The 18679-nt window shown below is 42.3% G+C and overlaps 1 protein-coding gene across 2 annotated transcripts in view; it reads left to right on the top strand.

The window, feature by feature from the left end:
• The window catches only part of OSBPL11 (oxysterol binding protein like 11), a 92620-nt gene that overhangs the window by 56350 nt on the left and 17591 nt on the right, over nucleotides 1-18679 (top strand). For both annotated transcript variants that reach the window (XM_062209238.1, XM_062209229.1), the window contains 3 exons: nucleotides 3220-3365; nucleotides 7761-7901; nucleotides 13707-14205. In XM_062209238.1, coding sequence (XP_062065222.1) covers nucleotides 3220-3365; nucleotides 7761-7901; nucleotides 13707-14205 — 786 coding nt within the window. The remainder of the gene's footprint in view (nucleotides 1-3219; nucleotides 3366-7760; nucleotides 7902-13706; nucleotides 14206-18679) is intronic.

The following is an 18679-nucleotide window of genomic DNA, read 5'->3' as shown; positions in this document are numbered from 1 at the left end:
ACTTGCTTTTGATAAACATAATTTTATTGGTTGCTTTTTATTACTTTGAGAGGACACATGTAATTTAGGTTTTTTTTTTTAAAGATTTATTTATTAATTTAAAAGGTAGAGTTATAGAGAGGCAGAAGCAGAGAGAGAGAGAGAGAGAGAGGTCTCCCATTTGCTGGTCCACTCCTCAAATGGCCACCATGGCCAGGGCTGGGCCAAGCTGAAGCTAGGAGCCAGGAGCTTCTTCTGGGTCTCCCACTTGGGTGCAGGGACCCAAGCACTTGGGCCGTCTCCCACTGCTTTCCCAGGTGCATTAACAGTTGGCTAGATCAGAAGTGAAGCAGCCAGGACTTGAACTGGCACCCATATGGGATCCTGCACTGCAGATGGTAGCTTAACCTGCTGTACCACAACACTGGCCTCTATTCTTAAGTTTACTTAACTATTCACTCAGCTTGAACATTGGATGAATTATTCTGAGATATGAAGTTTGGGTTGATTCTGGTGCAGGTAATAATAATTTTGTCAGTGAAATTAAAGAGTTTGTTTCTATTTTATGTTGCTTAATTTTTTAAAGTATAACAGATAGCAATGTGCTAGATACTGTATGTTCAACAAATTAAACACAATGTAATTTTTAAAATTCTTAGAAATTTCATTTGGTTGGCTTAAATTAATGTACAATCTTTAAAAAAATTTTTTTTAATTTATTTGTGTGACACAGAGAGACAGAGCAGGCAAATGGGGAATAAGAAAGAGACAGACAGAAATCTCTCATTTTCTGCTTCATTCCCCAATGCCCACAACAGCTAAGGCTGAGCCTGACTGAATCTAGAAGCCTGGAACTCAGTGCTTGTCTCACACTTGGCTGGCAGAGACCAACCACTTGAGCCGTCACCTGCTGTCTCTCAGGGTGTGGATTAGCACAAGAGTAAGTTCTGGAGTGGAGCCAGGACTTGAACCCAAGTGCTCCAGTGTGGGATGCAGTCATCCCAGGTGCGATTTTAACCACTAGGCCCATTACCTCTCCCCATAGTCTTGTTTTTAAATGTTTCCTTCATAATTACAGAAACATGTACAATACAAACTTGGATTTTTTTAAATTACAGAAATAAAACACATTGTAAACTTCACAGAAGTGTTTAATGTGAAAGTTGTTTGTCATATCACTTTTTTGAAGTAAAATTTGTGGTTATTTGGGACCAACTGACATTGGTAATTCTCCATATAAATTTCATGTTTTCCAAATTAGGTCTTTAGAAATTTATTATTAAGTCATTTGAGATTAATTCTCAATATAGCTGTGAAGAGCAAAGCTTAATTACTTTCCCATTTAAATTTTGAGATAAGGAAAATGAAGTCTTAATTCAAATTAGTCCCATAAGGTCTTAATTATGTTATCCAAAGACTCAGTAGTGATTATTTTTTTTTTTTAAGATCTATTTTATTTGTTTGAAAGACAGAGTCACATAGTGAGGTAGAGACAGAGAGAGAGAGGTCTTCCATCCACTAGTTCACTCCCCAAATGGCCACAACTGCTAGAGCTGCGCCGATCTGAAGCCAGGAGCCAGGAGCCTCTTCCAGGTCTCCCATGTGGGTGCAGAGGCCCAAGCACTTGGGCCATCTTCCACTGCTTTCCCAGGCCATAGCAGAGAGCTGGATTGGAAGAGGAACAGCCGGTACTCAAACTGGCACTCATATGGGATGCCGGTGCTTCAGGCCAGGGCGTTAACTCGCTGCGCCACAGCACCGGCCCCAGTAGTGATTATTGACTTAGAGGGAGCCTGAGAGCAAATGATTAGTTTGATGAATACTTTTGTGGGGCAAGAGTTGTGGTGTAGCAGAGTAAGATGCCACTTGGGAAGCCACATCCTCTATCAGAGTACCTGGTAGCTTCCAATCCAGCTTTCCACTAGTGTGCACCGTAGGGGGCAGCAGATGATGGCCCAGTACTTGGGTCCCTGCCACCAACATGAGAGATCCAAAAGGAGTTGCTGGCCCCAGTTTTTGTGGGCATCAGGGAGTCAACCAGCAGATGGAAGGTCTCCATCTCTGTCTTTCTGTATTGTTCTTTCAAATAAATGAAAACTTGAAAAATGTATGGCTTTGTTGTAACTTCCAGTCAGTTGAGTGATCTCTTGAAGCAGCACTTTTAAGTTTATCATCTATGTGAGTTTTCTATTTAGAAGTAAGATATCTGGATATTGATATTAAAAATAAACATTTTAAAGTAGGAACAAAATGTTTTAATTTCTTTAGAATTTTAAAACAGTCCCCAAAAAGTTACCCAAGGCATTCACTGCGTCATGAACTCCCCCTTGTGCTAATTGAGACTGAAGAAGTCAAAATGTTCTGTTAGCCTGGTAGAGATTTGCCATTTATCCTTCTACTGAAGTGTGCTCTTCTGTTACAAACTGCCGAAGCGTGTGGTTCTGTTTTTAAATTTCTGCTGCAGTATTCTGGGCATGCTGTGTACAGCCCTCTGTAGCCTAGCTTCTGTGAAACCTAGATCAGTCTCTGCAATCAAATGGAACATTTTCCATTATTGATTAGGCATAGAATCCACTTTGTTAAACTAGTCGAGGGTAACAAGAGACGTGTGAGTCATTAGCTGAGGAGATGACAGGTCTCTAAATGTGCCCATTGTCTTTCACTGGGTCAGTTGTTACTTATTCAGCAGAAGAGTCTTTCAGTGTAAAAGTTATGTGGGACTTTGTATGATGGAAAAGACGTATTTGCAATTCTTACATTAGATCCAAGGGGTTATTTCGATTGATTAGCAAATTGCTGCTGAGAATATGGTTCAATCCCAAACTGACGCAGGTTTTACTGTTTGACAGTCCCCACCTCCTTTTATACTTGTGACCCCTTAAAGCCTAATTGATCACTAGAGGAACGGAGTTCATACGGGGGGGGACAGCAGATCAGCTGTGAGGTTGGGAATACATGTCAAGATTCACAGACTTGCTCAAGAAGTGAATTCAGTCCTATTCAGGGTTGATCTCTTTTAAATCGTGTCTAATTTCAGGTTGCAAGTTGCTGTGATGTAAAATACCCAATCATGGTGCTCATGCTAATGAGATACAAGTGACTGTCTTGCAGGATCTCTTAACAGGTTGAATTGCTTGTAGTCGTGTAGACTCAAAAACAGAATTCTTAATAAAACCCACATCTGCTGAACTTTCCAGATTATGAGCAACTTTCAGCGAAAGTTTTCTCTTACTTCATCAGGAACGACAATCGAGTGGTTAGAACCAAAGATACCTTTATCAAACCACTATAAAAATGGAGCTGACCAGCCTTTTCCAGCTGAGCAGAGCAAGCCAGTGGCAGTCCCAGAGGAACAGTCTGTTGCAGAATCTGGACTGTTAACAAGGGTAAGGTAATATGAAAATATGGATTTTATGTGAAACCTGAGGAATGACTGAAGAAGGTCAGGGCATGCCAGCCAGCCTGACACCGGAGTGACCCTCCTTCCTGCTCTCAGCACTGTTGTTCTGCTGTGGGAGGGGTCTCCTGTGTTAAACCTGTGCACGTTGTGTTTTCCGGGTTAAATCATGTGCTTTTTACTTTTGGTTTACTTTTGTTTCATAAAAATGTGTTCCAAAAGCTGAGCTTACATTTCTTTTGCTAGAAAACACTTTTTCTAATAAGATTATTTGCATAGTATGTCTCTTACATTTCTCAACCCATTGTCTTAATATTGTTTACTATGAAGTCTATAAACTTACTGTTTACTATTTAGTCTTTTGGATAATGAACATTTTATAAAACCAGCTTCAAATATTACTCTATTTAAAAAATTGGCATAGGCCGGCGCCATGGCTCACTTGGCTAATCCTCCGCCTGTGGCGCCGGCACTCCAGGTTCTAGTCCCAGTTGGGGCGCCGGGTACTAGTCCCGGTTGCTCCTCTTCCAGTCCAGCTCTCTGCTGTGGCCTGGGAGGGCAGTGGAGGATGGCCCAAGTGCTTGGGTCCCTGCACCCACATGGGAGACCGGAGGAAGTACCCCGCTCCTGGCTTCGGATCAGTGCAGCGCCAGCCGTAGCGGCCATTAGGGGAGTGAACCAATGGAAGGAAGACCTTTCTCTCTGTCTCGCTCTCACTGTCTATAACTCTCTCTCTGTCTGTCTCTCTCACTGTCTAACTCTGCCTGACAAAAAATTTTAAAAAAAATAATTGGCATAGCCTCAGGTTTAATATTTTTGTTGTATTATTCTACATTTGTCAGAAACTAAAGCATGTTCTATTATAGATCTACCACTGTAGATTATGTCATATTACTCTTTTTGTCTTTTGTGTTCATGTCTGTTATTTTTATGGTCATATAATCATATCGTTTCATAAGTTCTTTTTTTAGATTTATTTATTTATTTGAATGTCAGAATTACAGAGAGAGAAAGAGATCTTCCATCTGCTGGTTCACTCCTCAAATGGCCACAATGGCCAGAAGTCAGGAGCTTCTTCCAGGTCTCCTGTGTGGGTTCAGGGACCCAAACACTTGACCATCCTCTGCTGCTTTCCCAGGCACATTAACAGAGCACTGGATCAGAAGTGGAGCAGCTGGGACTTGAACCAGCACCCACATGGATGCTGGCACTGCAGACAGGGACTTAACCCATTGTACCACTGTGCTGGCCCCTCTTCCTAAGCTCTTTTACTCGGCTCTCTCATGAACACTTTTCTATTTTGTTCTGACTTTTGCAATTAAAGTTGTAAATGTTGAAATGGGCTATTTTTGAATATCTATGTTATTTATTTTTGTCATTATACATAACACCATATTATCTTGTTTATCGGTTTTTTCCCCCCTCCCCTTTCTTTGGATTATTTTTTATATTATATTCCAAATAGAATTGCTCAGTCAAGAGTGAATGCAGTTTATGGTTGTTTATATATTATAAAATACTTTTTTTTAAAGCTCTATTTCTTTAATTGAAAGGCAGAGCTACAGAGAGGAAGAGACAGAGACACAGATATTTCATCCACTGATTCACTTTCCAAATGGCGGAGCCAGGAGCTTCTTCCAGGTCTCCCATGTGGGTGCAGTAGAGCAAGCACTGGGGCCATCTTCCACTGCTTTCCCAGGCATGCTAACAGGGAGCTGAATCTGAAGTGGAGCAGCCGAGACTCAAAACGGGTACCCATATGGGATACTGACTGAAGGTGGCGGCATAATCACCTATGGCACAATGCTGGCCTCCATGTAAAATACTACTTTAAAAAAAAAAAAAAAGATTTATTTATTTATTTGAAAGGTAGAGTTACAGAGAGGCAGAGGCAGAGAGAGAGAAAAGTCTTCCATTTGTTGGTTCACTCCCCAAATGGCTGCAACGGCCAGAGCTGAACCAATCCAAAGCCAGGAGCCAGGAGCTTCTTCTGCGTCTCCCACACAGGTGCAAGGGCCCAAGGACTTGGGCTGTCTTCTACTGCTTCCCCAGGCCATAGTAGAGAGTTGGATTGGGAGCTGAACGGCCAAGACTCGAACCAGTGTCCATATGGGATGCCAGCCCTGCAGGCAATGGCTTCACCCACTACGCCACAGCACTGGCCCCAATAAAATACTTCTTAAGAGAAGTATGTAACACAGGGACTTCCATTGCTGGCAAAGGTTTTAGCTTTATGAGGCAGGCAATGGAGATGGGGTGGGCAGGGAAGGAGAAAAAAGAAGAAGGATGAAATGTCTTTTTCTCAGTAGCCTTTTGACTAGCTCATTTGTAGAATCAAAAATTTTACAGGTGGGTCTGGCACTGTGGTATACCAGGTAAAGCCTCTGCCTGCAGCACCGGCATTCCGTATGGCCACCGTTTCAGTCCCAGCTGCTCCACTTCCCATCCAGCTCCTTGCCAATGCACCTGGGAAAGCAGTGGAAGATAACCCAAGTGCTTGGACCCCTGCACCCATGTGGGAGACCTGGATCCTGGCTCCTGGCTTCAGCCTGGCCTAGTCCTGGTCATTGTTGCCATTTGGGTAGTGAACCAGTACATGGAATATCTCTCTCATTCTCTCTAACTCTGCCTTTCAAATAAATAAAAATAAATCTTTAAAAGAATAAAAAAAGGTCACAAGTATTAAGTTAGGAGTTGAAGGAGAAGCAGAAAATAGAAGACATAGTTCTGGCCGGCGCCGTGCTTAACAGGCTGATCCTCCGCCTTGCGGCGCCGGCACACCAGGTTCTAGTCCCGGTTGGGGCGCCGGATTCTATCCCAGTTGCCCCTCTTCCAGGCCAGCTCTCTGCTATGGCCCAGGAAGGCAGTGGAGGATGGCCCAAGTCCTTGGGCCCTGCACCTGTGTGGGAGACCAGGAGAAGCACCTGGCTCCTGGCTTCGGATCAGCGTGATGCGCCGGCCGCAGCGGCCATTGGAGAGTGAACCAACGGCAAAAAGGAAGACCTTTCTCTCTGTCTCTCTCTCTCACTATCCACTCTGCCTGTCAAAAAAAAAAAAAAAAAAGAAGACATAGTTCTTTGACTGACAAGACTACTTGCTCACAGCATAATACATATAACCAAAACAAAGAGATGCTGATATGAAGCAGTATTTTTTTTTAAGATTTATTTATTTATTTAAAAGTCAGAGTTACACAGAGAGAGAAATAGAGGCAGAGAGAGAGAGAGAGAGAGGTCTTCTATCCACGGATTCACTCCCCAAATGGGTACAATGGCTGGAGCTGCGCCAATCAGAAGCCCGGAGCTTCCTCCCAGTCTTCCCATTCGGGTGCAGGGGCCCAAGGACTTGGGCCATCTTCTGCAGCTTTCCCAGGCCATAGCAGAGAGCTGGATTGGAAGAAGAGCAGCCGGGACTTGAACTGGCGCCCATATGGAATGCCAGCACTGCAGGCAATGGCTTTATCTGCTATGCCACAGCGCCGACCCCGGAATTTAGTCTTACTCTAATAGAGAATAGGGTCCTGAACATGGGGAAAGATGTGATATGTTTAACACTAGGACTTGAGGTTGAAGTATGACTAGAAGACTGTGGAAATAGAAAGAAAACAATAGATAATGTGCATCTCAAAGGAAAAATCAGTTGGACCCATAATTGGCTAGATCAAAATGACTCCAAGTTTTTAAACCTAAATAGCAAGAGAGTTGTGGAACCATTCACAAATCTGGGGAGTCAACCAGCAGATGGAAGATCTCTTTCTCTGTCTCTGTCTCTGTCTCTCCTTGTGTCTTTGTAATACTTTCAAATAAATAAATATATATATTTATATCTTTAAAAGGAGTAATGTTAAAATTAAAAATAATATTCTCAAAATAGCTTGAATTTGGGCCAGCATTGTGGCACAACAGGTTAAGCTCCCATCTGTGATGCCAGCATTCCCATATCAGAGCACTGGTTTGAGTCGAGAAAAAAAACAGCTTCAATTTCACTTATAGGTAGTGATGATGCACTGGGGAGTAGTCAACTCCTAAGACTCAGATGAGACACTCTGAAAATTCCTGCTTTCATTAAGTGTATATATGTGTGACATAAATGATGGAACCACAATATACTCAGTATCTGCAGTATTGACCTTTTTAAAGGAAATTTATTCCATGGCCAAATGAAGTTTGTTTTGGTACCAAAAAGTTTTGAAACTATGCATAGTTTTTCATAATATGTGTTTTCCATGAACTCTTTGAAGACCCTCATATTTTCAGATTTTTGCCCAACCTTTAATGTATCTAGGCCCAGTATAAATGTCTTCATGTCTAATATTCATGCTTTTATTCTTCATAGATATTAATAAGTACATATGACATGAGATTTTTCTTTGTTTTACATCAAGGAACCTGAAGAAATAAATGCAGATGATGAGATAGAGGATACAGGTGACAACAAGGAAGATGACCTGGGGGCTGTGGAAGAGCAACGCAGCGTTATCCTACATCTTTTGTCCCAGCTTAAGCTGGGCATGGATTTAACAAGGGTAAGTAATGGGATAAGCTGGCAATATAGATTGTTAGGTCAGGACTATAACTATTATGTTGAACACATTTCATTACGTTTGCTTGCTGTGTTTTATTAGAGGTGGGGGCTGGTGCTCTGGTGCAGTAGGTTAAGCTGCTGTCTGCCCATGGTGGGCACCAGTTCAGGTCCTGGCTTTTACACTTCTGATCCAGCTCCCTGCTGATGTACCTAGGAAAGCAGCATAAGATGGCCCAAGTGCTTGGGCCCCTGAATCCACGTGGGAGACCAGGCTAAAGCTCCTGGTTCCTAGCCTCTGCCTGGCACACGCCTGGTCATTGCAGCCATTTGAGGAGTAAACCAGTGGATGGAAGATCTCTTTCTGTCTTTCCCTCTCTCTCTGCAGCTCTTTCAAATAAATAAATAAATCTATTTTTTTTAAAAAGTGAGTGGACTGAATTAAAAGCCTACTAAAAAGCAGGCATTTTAGAAATTAATAAGAAAACTCACTAGCCTGTTATGTTTTATCTAACTTCAGTACTTTAACTAGGGATCATTTCTGTTGTAGACTATTTTCATATTAATGATTCAGAGAAGATTGCTAGTTGTGATATTGGTTAAGATGAGTAGTCGTTTGCTATTGCAGTGAGCATGGTGTTTGCTGTCCCTGAGTAGACTTAGGATTAGAAGGCATAAGAGCAATGTTGAGTTGTATGAAGTGTAAGAACATTTGAGAAGAGTGTGTTGTGATGGTAATCCAGATAGAAAGCTCTCTTGGTATGAATGACTGGACATAATGTAACTTCCCACATTTGTCCCTTGGTAATGAAAATGTTATCTATAGATGTCTATAACATCAGTATTAACTACAGATTGTCAACATTCATATAACAGTTAAAGGAGTGGTACTTTTCAAGTCCTATCAAAGATCTTGGTAGCTAAACTGACGTCACACTGTCTTGTATCTAACAATAATACTGACTGAGCAAGTGTTCACTGAGCTCTTGGTGTACTCCAGACCCTGTGCTTGGTTCTTGGACAGCAGTGAAGAAGATGGCCATGGTTCCAGGCTTCAGGTTGCCAATAAGTAATACACATTTCTCCCACTGTTCATTTTGTTCCTTTAAAAATAATGGGATAAAGTGAGCAAATTAGACACTTCACAGTAAATTTTAAGAAATAAAAGAAATCTCCTATCATTCCATCACCCTGACAAAACATAGCCCTCAGGGTGGGCATTTGGCATTTTGGTGTTGTTACTAATTGGCGTACTTGTGTTCAAGTCCAGTCTCTGTTTCTGAGCTGTGGGGAAGACAAAGAACTTTATCAGTAGATGGGTCAGCACAGATGAGGAGAGATCTTACTGGGATGAGTTTCACTAGAGCATTCCATCCTCAGGTTGGAAAAGATGACAGCCTTCAATGTGTTTGTCACTGGGAGTCACATCACTGTATTCGACCAGGATTTCTTCCCCTTTCTCCTGTGCTAGATCTATTCACCATATCTTATTCTTCTTTCTTGGTTGCCTCTCATTTTGTTGGAGCACATTCTCCTTTCATTTCTGAGAAAGGTATGTTGGAAGCAGATATGAAAACATATATCTGAAATGTTTGTTTATTTAGCCCTCGGGTTTGATTGCTAGTTACAACAGAATTTGTAATTTGTAAAAATTTTTCCTTTAGAACATCGCCTTCTTGCTACAGGGTTCTGGTGAAAAGACTGAAGCCATTCTGATTTGTTTGTGTGTGTGTGTGTGTGTGCGCGCATGTGAGATCTTCTTTGTTGTGTATGTGAGACCTACTTTGTGTGTGTGAGACCTACTTTGTGTGTGTGTGTGAGAGGGTGCGTGAGATCTTTGTTGTGTGTGTGAGTGAGACCTACTTTGTTTTTCTCTCTGCAACTGGTTGGCAAGATCTCTGTCATATTTTTATATAGGGAAATGTCAGTTTTGGTGTAAGTTTTTTGTACCCGTTATCTCTGGGTACTTTGTGGGCCTTTTCAGTGTGATAACTCATTATTTTCAGTTTCCTGAAATTTTCTAGAACTGCTTTATTGATGATTTTCTTTGATTTTTTTTTCCTGCTGTCTCTGAAACATTATTATATGGCCATTAGACTTCCTGGTCTGATCTTCTAGTTTCTGTCTTTTTCTCTTCTGTGTTTTGGGATATTTCCTCTCCTTCATCTTCTTTTATTAAAAGTTTCATTATTTCAGAGGCAGAAAGAGGCAAAGAGACAAACATAGAAAGAGAGCTCCCAGGGCCAGCATTGTGGTGCAACAGATTAAGCTGTTGTTTGCAAACCTGCATCCCATGTGTGTGCCAATTCAAGTCTCAGTTGCTCCACTTCCAATCCAGCTTCCTGCTAATGTGGCCAGGAAAGCAGCAGCAAATGGCCTGAGCACTTGGGCCCCTGGCACCCACATGAGAGACCGGGATAGAGTTCCTGGCTCCTGACTTTGGACTGGCCCAAATCTGGCTATTGTAGCCATTTGGGAAGCAAACCAACAGTTGGAAGATCTCTCTCTTCCTCTCTTTCCCTCTCTCTCTTTCCCTCTCCCTCTCCCTCTCTCTTTGTTTCAATATATCTGTGTCTCCTCTGTCACTTTACCTCTTAAATTAAAAAAATCTTTTTTAAAAGAAAAAAAAAAAAAAAAAAGAACTCCCATTCACTGCTTCATTTCCCTAGGCTGAGCTGAAGCCTGGAAACAGAGGCCCAATCCAAGTCTGCCTCATGAGTGGCAGGGACCCAACCACTGGAGCCATTACTGCTGCTTCCCAGGGTACACATTAACAGGGAGCTAGAATTGGGAACAAAACTGGGACTCAAACCCAGGCATTCCAAAAGGGGATACTGACATCCCAGCAGGCTTCTTAACAGCTGGGCCGGGCATCTGCCCATCACCTTTATCTTCTAGCCCTTCTGAATTTTAATTTTGGCTGCCGGATTTTCAAGTTTTCTGAATTTTCTTTTTGAAAAATAGCACCTGTGTTTTCTGTGTCTTAGTTTTCTGAAGATTTTCTTTATTTTCCTCCTGTGAGGTTTCTGTTTCCTTCAATTCTATTTCTTTTTTCTTTTTTTAAAGATTTATTTATTTAGTTGAAAGTCAGAGTTACACAGAGAGAGAAGGAGAGGCAGAGAGAGAGAGAGAGAAAGGTCTTCTATTCACTAGTTCACTCCCCAACTGGCTGCAATGGCTGGAGCCGTGCTGATCTGAAGCCAGGAGACAGGAGCTTCTTCTGGGTCTCTCACACGGGTGCAGGGGCCCAAATTTTGTTGGCTTTGGCCTTCTCTCCTGGTATCTCTGGTTTTGTCCATGAAATTTATTTAAGGTAATTTTAATAGATTTAAGTAGACAGTGAAATTAAGATGCATGTATCCAGTCCTTCGCCTGCACCTGCACCCACGTGGTATCTTCTGTGTTATTTGTATCATCTTCAAAATCATATTTTAAAATGACTGGAGTAGTCCACGATGTGAAAGCTCCATGTTTATCTAGAATCATAGTTTAAAATGTAAACTGTTTTATTCTTTCACATTCCTTTTCCTTCATTCCTATTGTTTCTTTTCCTTTTTTTTAAGATTTATTTATTTTACTTGAAAGTCAGAGTTACACAGAGGAGAGGCAGAGAGAGAGAGGTCTTCCATCTGATGGTTCACTCCCCAATTGGCCGCAATGGCCGGAGCTGTGCCGATCTGAAGCCATGAGCCAGGAGCTTCCTCCAGGTCTCCCACGTGGGTGCAGGGGCCCAAGGATGCAGGTCATCTTCTACTGCTTTCCCAAGCCACAGCAGAGCTGGACAGGAAGTGGATCACCAGGTCTTGAACCGGTGCCCATATGGGATGCTGGCGCTTCAGGCCAGGGCGTTAACCCGCTGCGCCACAGCACTGGCCCCCCTATTGTATATTTTCTTAAGGATGGATTCCTAGAAGAATAATTACTAGACCTAATGAATATGAATCTCTTAGGGCTCTTGAGAGCTGTTGCCAGTTTGCTTGCTCAGAGTTGGACCATTTTGTAGTGCCTCTCCAACTCTGCTTTAAGTCTGGCGTGTACTCTTCCTGGCTGTAGGCATCAAAATGTTCTTTTTGGAATGGTTCTCCTGTGCTTAACATTAAATATAGGTTTCAGTTTTTGCTTTGATATCTGTGATATGTTTAGTGTATTCTCAGGAAATGGCATTTTTTGCCTTTTCTTATATGTTGATCAGTCATAGTTTATTTTAAATTTTACTTAAATTTTTACTAAAGGCAAAAACAGACATCTTTCATCTGCTGGTTCAATGCTTACAACAGCTAGAGCTGGGTCAGGGCAAAGCTAGGAGATGTGAACTCAATCCAAGTCTCCTACATGACAGGGAGACCCACTATTTGAGCCATCACTGCTGCCTCCCTGGGTACATATTTGCCTGAAGCTGGCATAGGGAGTGGAGCTGGAACTTGAATCCAGACACTGCATATGGGATGAGGGCTTCCCAAGTGGAACCTTGACTACTAAGACAAAAGCCTGCCCCTATAGCTTATTTTCGTTGTGGGAAAGGAGAGAATGCATAGCCAATATTTATTTGAGTTTTAACTCCATTCCCTGGTAATACTTTTAGCTGATCTATAAGTTTGAGGCTTTATTAATTATTTTATTATTATTCATTCTACCTGATCCTCCTGATGTTCTGAATGTTTGTGTTTAGTCTTAACCACTTACATAGGCTCTCATTTCCTTTTAAGCATTTTTGTTTCCCAAGTTTATTTGAGAGTCAGAGAAGGTGCTCCCACCCACTAGTTCACTCTGTGAATGTCTGCAATGGCTGGGGTTGAGCAGACTGAAGCCAAGAACCAGGAACTCAGTCCCAGTCTCCCACATAGATGACAGGAAAGCACAGCTGCTTGAGCCATGAGCCATCACCAGTGCTGGAATCAGGAGCCAGAGCCAGAAATAAAACCGCAGCACCCAGGTGTTGGACATGGATGTCTTAACCAGCATCTTAACCACTTGGCCAAATGCCTCCCCAACATACTTTTTTTAATGGGACCAAACACTTTGTCTTGGTAACTTGGTTTTTAACACCCATCTAGGATAAAATGTTTTTATTATTTTTAAAAATTTATTCTTGTTTTATTTAAGTGGCAGGGAGACGCACACACATACATACAAACACAGATCTTCTGTTCACTGGTTCACTCTCCCCTCTGCAACAGACAGGGCAAGATCAGGCCAAAGCCAGGAGTCAGAAATTCAGTCCAAGTATCCTCTATGGGTGACAGGGACCCAAGTACTGAAGCCATCACCTGTTGTCTCCCAGAGTGCACAGTAGCAGGAAACTGAATCCAGAGCAGAGTAACCAAGACCCGTGGTTCCACTTCCCATTTGGGAAGTGGTAACTTAACCACTGCACCAAACTCCCACCCCTTGAACCGTTTTTAGAGAGAGAAGGATATTTGTCCAGGAGTTGACATTATGGTGCAACTGGTTAAGCTGCAGCTTGCGATGCTAGTATCCCATATCTGAGTACGGGTTCTAGTCAGGGCTTCTCTACTTCTGATTCAGCTTCCTGCTGCCAGGGAAGTCAGCGGAAGATGGGACCCTTGCCACCCACGTAGGAGGCAGAATGGAGTTCCTGCCTCATGGCTTCAGCCTGGCCCAGACCTGTCTGTTGTAGCCATGTGGGGAGTGAACCAGGGGATAGAAGATTTTCTCTATTTGTGTGTGTGTGTGTCTCCCTCTCTCTCTGTCCTTCTGCCTGTCAAATAAATAAATCAATATTAAAAGAAAAAATAATACTTGTCCAAAGTATGGATTACATTTTCCCTGGTTTTTGTTGATCTTTTAGGTGGTGCTTCCTACATTTATCCTAGAGAAGCGGTCCCTGCTGGAAATGTATGCAGACTTTATGTCTCACCCCGACCTATTCATAGCCATCACTGATGGAGCCACAGCCGAGGACAGGATGACTCGCTTCGTTGAGTACTACCTTACCTCATTTCATGAAGGCCGTAAGGGAGCCATTGCTAAGAAGCCGTACAATCCCATCATCGGGGAAACGTTTCACTGTTCCTGGAGGGTGCCGAGAAGCAAGGTCGCCTCCAGCGTTTCCAGCAGTGCTGGCGCTCAGGCAGTCAGCAGTCACGCACCTCCGGCAGAGGAGTCTCTGAGCCAGGTGGGATCGGACTGTGACACAGTCAGATTCGTTGCTGAGCAGGTCTCCCATCACCCACCAGTCTCAGGATTTTACGCAGAATGTGCGGAAAGGAAGATGTGTGTGAATGCGCACGTCTGGACTAAGAGCAAATTCTTAGGCATGTCCATAGGCGTGACAATGGTGGGAGAAGGTAAGGAGAAAACCTGTTCTCCAGTGTTGAATGCCAAAAAATAATCTTAAATTTTAAGTTTGAAATGTTACATGAGCACTGCTGTTTTTGTTCCTGTTGTGTTGCAGAATGTACGCTGGGGAGTGAGGGTAGCATATCTATGAATTAATATAAATTCTCCTTGTAAATTTTTTTTCTGATGTGTATTTATTTAATACTTATTTATTTATTTGAAAGACAGAGTTGCCGAGACAGGTAAAGACAGAGAAAGAAAGAAATCTTCCATCCACTGGTTCACTTCCCAAATGGCTGCAATGGCTGGAGCTGAGCCGACCCAAAACTAGAAGCCAGAAGCTTCTTCTGGGTCTTCCAGAAGAAGCCTGCAGGAGCCCAAGGATTTGGGCCAATCTCCACTGCTTTCCCAGGTGCATTAGCAGGGAGCTGGATTGGAAGTGGAGCAGCTGGGACTTGAACTGATGCTCATATGGGATACCAGGGCTGCAGGCAGAGGCTTTTTTTTTTTTTTTTTTTTAAGATTTATTTATTTGAAAGTCAGAATTACACAGAGAGAGAAAGAGAGGCAGAGAGAGGTCTTCCATCCACTGGTTCACTCCCCAGTTGGCTGCAACACCTGGAGCTATGTCTATCTAAAGCCAGGAGCCAGGAGCTTTTCTTGATCTCCACACGGGTGCAGGGGTCCAAGGACTTAGGCCATCTTCCCAGGCCATAGCAGAGAGCTGGATCAGAAGTGGTGCAGCTGGGACTCAAACTGGCACCCATATGGGATGCCGGCACTGCAGGCTGCAGCTTTACCCACTACGCCACAGCGCCAGCCCCAGGCAGGGCCTTTAACCCACTGCACCACGGCACTGACCCCATGTAAAGTATTTTTATTTCGAAAACTTAGAAGGCTAAAAAAATATAAAGGAAAAATAAAATCACCTCCAGTCCCTCTATTCAGAGATGGTTAATTTTAGCTAGAATTTGATATTTTTTCATTGCACATATATTTGTACTTTATAAAAGGTAGGGTTGATTCTAGTTTAGTGCCCTGTTCATTTTCTCATGTCATTGGAAAAACAGTTTTAATGACTATAATATTGTAGGAAATGTATTTGCCATCTTTTATTTAACCAGTTTCCTTTACTAGGACTTTGAGGTTGTTTCTAAATTTTCATTATTTTAAAGATCACATCAGGAAATATCTTCTAGTTAAACATTACTTATAACTCTTATATCTTCTTAGCAGCTATTCATGGAATTTTAAAATAATTTTTATTAATATAAAGAGAAAAGATTTTATGTATTTCATAGCTGCAGTTCTAAGATAGCCATGTCTTCCTCCCTCTCTTAACCCCCACCTTTTTCCTTTAGTTTTTTTCCTTTCATTTTTGCAGTGGCATAATTTCAGTTTACTTTATAATCACAGGCTTAATACACCTCTAGCCTTAATGTTCACCAAGTAAAAAGTAGAAAGACCATTATTCCACAGGAGTATAGACAAGGGCTAAAAACAATAATCAAAACATACTATGTGAGTTTCACTCTCACACTTTTTTGTATTCTCATAGACTATTTCAGAATTGCATTGCCAAACTTTATTTCATCAAAAAGTTATGAAAAAATAATTTGAGGAAGTACAGTTTTGGGGTCAAGCATATAAAGCATATAAAGCACAAATACACACCTACACAGAAATCATCAGAGGAGTTAATGAAAATATAGTGACCAGAAAAAAAACCTACCATTTCAACTTCAAAACAGGGTGGTGAAATTTTTTTATACCAAGGACCATTTGAATGTTTAAAACATCATTCATGAGCCATGTAAGATTATCAACTTGAAAATCAGCCACCATAGATTTATTGAACTTCGAGTCTCAACTGTGGTTGGCTTGGCAGAGCCAGGCCAAACAATTTCACAGGCCTTATGCAGCCCAAGGTCTGGACATTCCCCACCCCTGCAAAAGAAAAACTCCTGTGCAAGGAACAATTTGTTCTGAGTGCATAAACTTAGAACATAAGTGTATTGTTAATTAAGCTTGTACCTCTAATGTTTTCAAATTGTGTTATTGTAGCTGTGAAGAAAATATTTTACCCTTCTTTGAAGTTTTCCTCATTTTTAATTTCTATTATGATTAGTCTTACCAATTTCCAAATAATATTTCAAGTTAATACAACTTGTAAAACATTAGAAAGTATTTGTATAGTTATTAGTTGAAAAAAAAAGTTTGCAGGGCCGGTGTTTTGGTGTAGTGGGTTAAGCAACCACATGTGGTGCCAGCATCCCATATGGGTGCCTATTTGAGTTCCTGCTGCTCCATTTCTAATTCAGCTCCCTGCTAATGCCCCTGGGAAGGCAGCAGAAGATGGCTCAAGTTCCAAGTCCACTGCATCCATGTGGGAGACCAGGAAGAAGCTCTTGGCTCCTGGCTTTGGCCTGGCCCAACCCCAGCTGTTGTGGCCATTTGGGGGAGAAAACCATTGGATGGGAGATCTCTCTGTATCTGTCTCTGTGTGTCTCTCTGTCTCCCCCTGTAACTCTGCCTTTCAAATAAAATAAATCTTTTAAAAAATAAAAGTTTAATGCCTTCCGTTACAAGCTCTGCAGCATTAGCCTTAGGCTCCTCGCTGAGCAATGTCTTTATTTTGCAGATGAAAAAACTGAAGTCTAGAGTTGCTAGGGCATAGCTAGGGTCACAGAGGTTAAGGCACAGCCAGATTTGCAGCCTCTTTCTCTGACACTGTCCCCCCAAGCTCCGTTATTCTTCTCAGTTTGTGTAGCAAAGAATGCTAGTAGTGGTAGGCTCTCCACTTGAAGAAAGGAAATACCTCAAGAAATGCGGAATAACAATAATATCTTAACCATGCTTTAACCATGAAGGAGATTTATAATAATTATTTTTTTAATATTTAAGTACTATTATATTTTCAAAGATTGCCTTTTGGAAGTTAAATTGCTGTTGGTACCCTTAACAGGAATTATATGAAATCTGAGAATGAGATTTATAGCAATTCATCTTGTTCCTATTAGTTTATGAGTTTTCATAGTAGGAAGAAAATTCTTTAATTATTGATAAATGAGATTTTAGAATTCTATGAATTTCATTATGGGCGCCAGGTTCTAGTCCCGGTTGCTCCTCTTCCAGTCCAGCTCTCTGCTGTGGCCCGGGAGGGCAGTGGAAGATGGTCCAAGTGTTTGGGTTCCTGCACCCACATGGGAGACTAGGAAGAAGCACCTGGCTCCAGGCTTCGGATAGGTGCAGCTCCTATGCAGCCATTTGGGGAGTGAACCAACGGAAGGAAACCTTTATCTCTGTCTCTCCCCCTCACTGTCTGTAACTCTACCTGTCAAATAAATAAATAAAAATCTTTAAAAAAATTGTCTGATACTTTTATTAACTATATTCTTAGAAATCAATAAACTCTGCCAGCACCGCGGCTCACTAGGCTAATCCTCCGCCTTGCGGTGCCGGCACACCGGGTTCTAGTCCCGGTTGGGGCGCCGGATTCTATCCCGGTTGCCCCTCTTCCAGGCCAGCTCTCTGCTGTGGCCAGGGAGTACAGTGGAGGATGGCCCAAGTGCTTGGGCCCTGCACCCCATGGGAGACCAGGAGAAGCACCTGGCTCCTGCCATCGGATCAGCGCGGTGCGCTGGCCGCAGCGCGCCGGCCGTGGCGGCCATTGGAGGGTGAACCAACGGCAAAGGAAGACCTTTCTCTCTGTCTCTCTCTCTCCCTGTCCACTCTGCCTGTCCAAAAAAAAAAAAAAAAGAAATCAATAAACTCAATTTGTAAGATCCTTTATTCTGACAAAAGTAATAGAAATATTTGTTTTAACCTAGAATTCAAGAACAGCTGTTAGTAACGCTTAAAATATACCCACCTATGTTGTCTGTCTTCTGACAGCCTTCATTATATAAGTATGACAGCTAAAACCATGCCTTTTATGAAGTGGTTCAATTCTTAATTTATTGTTTTCCTTTGTGTGAACTTTTAAAAAAAGATTTATTTTATTTATTTTGAAATAGTTACAGAGAGAGTGAAAGATGGGGAGAGAGAGAGATCTTCCATCCACTGGTCACTCCCCAGATGGCCACAATGGCCAGGGCTGGGCCAGGCCAAAGCCAGGAGCCAAGGCCCAAACACCACCTGCAGTGCTCACATCCCATATGGGTGCCAGTTTGCATCCTGGCTGCTCCATTTCTGATCCAGCTTCCTACTGATGGCCTAGGAAAGCAGTGGAAGATGGCCCAAGTACTTGGGCCCTTCCACCCACATGGGAGACCTGGAAGAAGCTCCTGGCTTCTGGCTTCAGTCTGGCCCAAGTCAGCCATTTGGGGAATGAACCAGTGGATGGAAGAGTGTCTCTCTCTCTCTCTCTCTCTCTCTCTCTCTCTCTCTAACTCTGCCTTTCAAATAAATAAATCTAAAAAAGAGTAATGCCCTAAGAGTTTAGACTAGTAATGTGTATCTAGTTCAACTAGGTAATAAGCT

Source organism: Lepus europaeus, chromosome 2 (assembly GCF_033115175.1).
Source record: "Lepus europaeus isolate LE1 chromosome 2, mLepTim1.pri, whole genome shotgun sequence".
Taxonomy (NCBI): Eukaryota; Metazoa; Chordata; class Mammalia; order Lagomorpha; family Leporidae; genus Lepus; species Lepus europaeus.
Note: the sequence above shows the minus strand (reverse complement) of the source record. Positions and strands in the feature narration are given on the sequence as shown.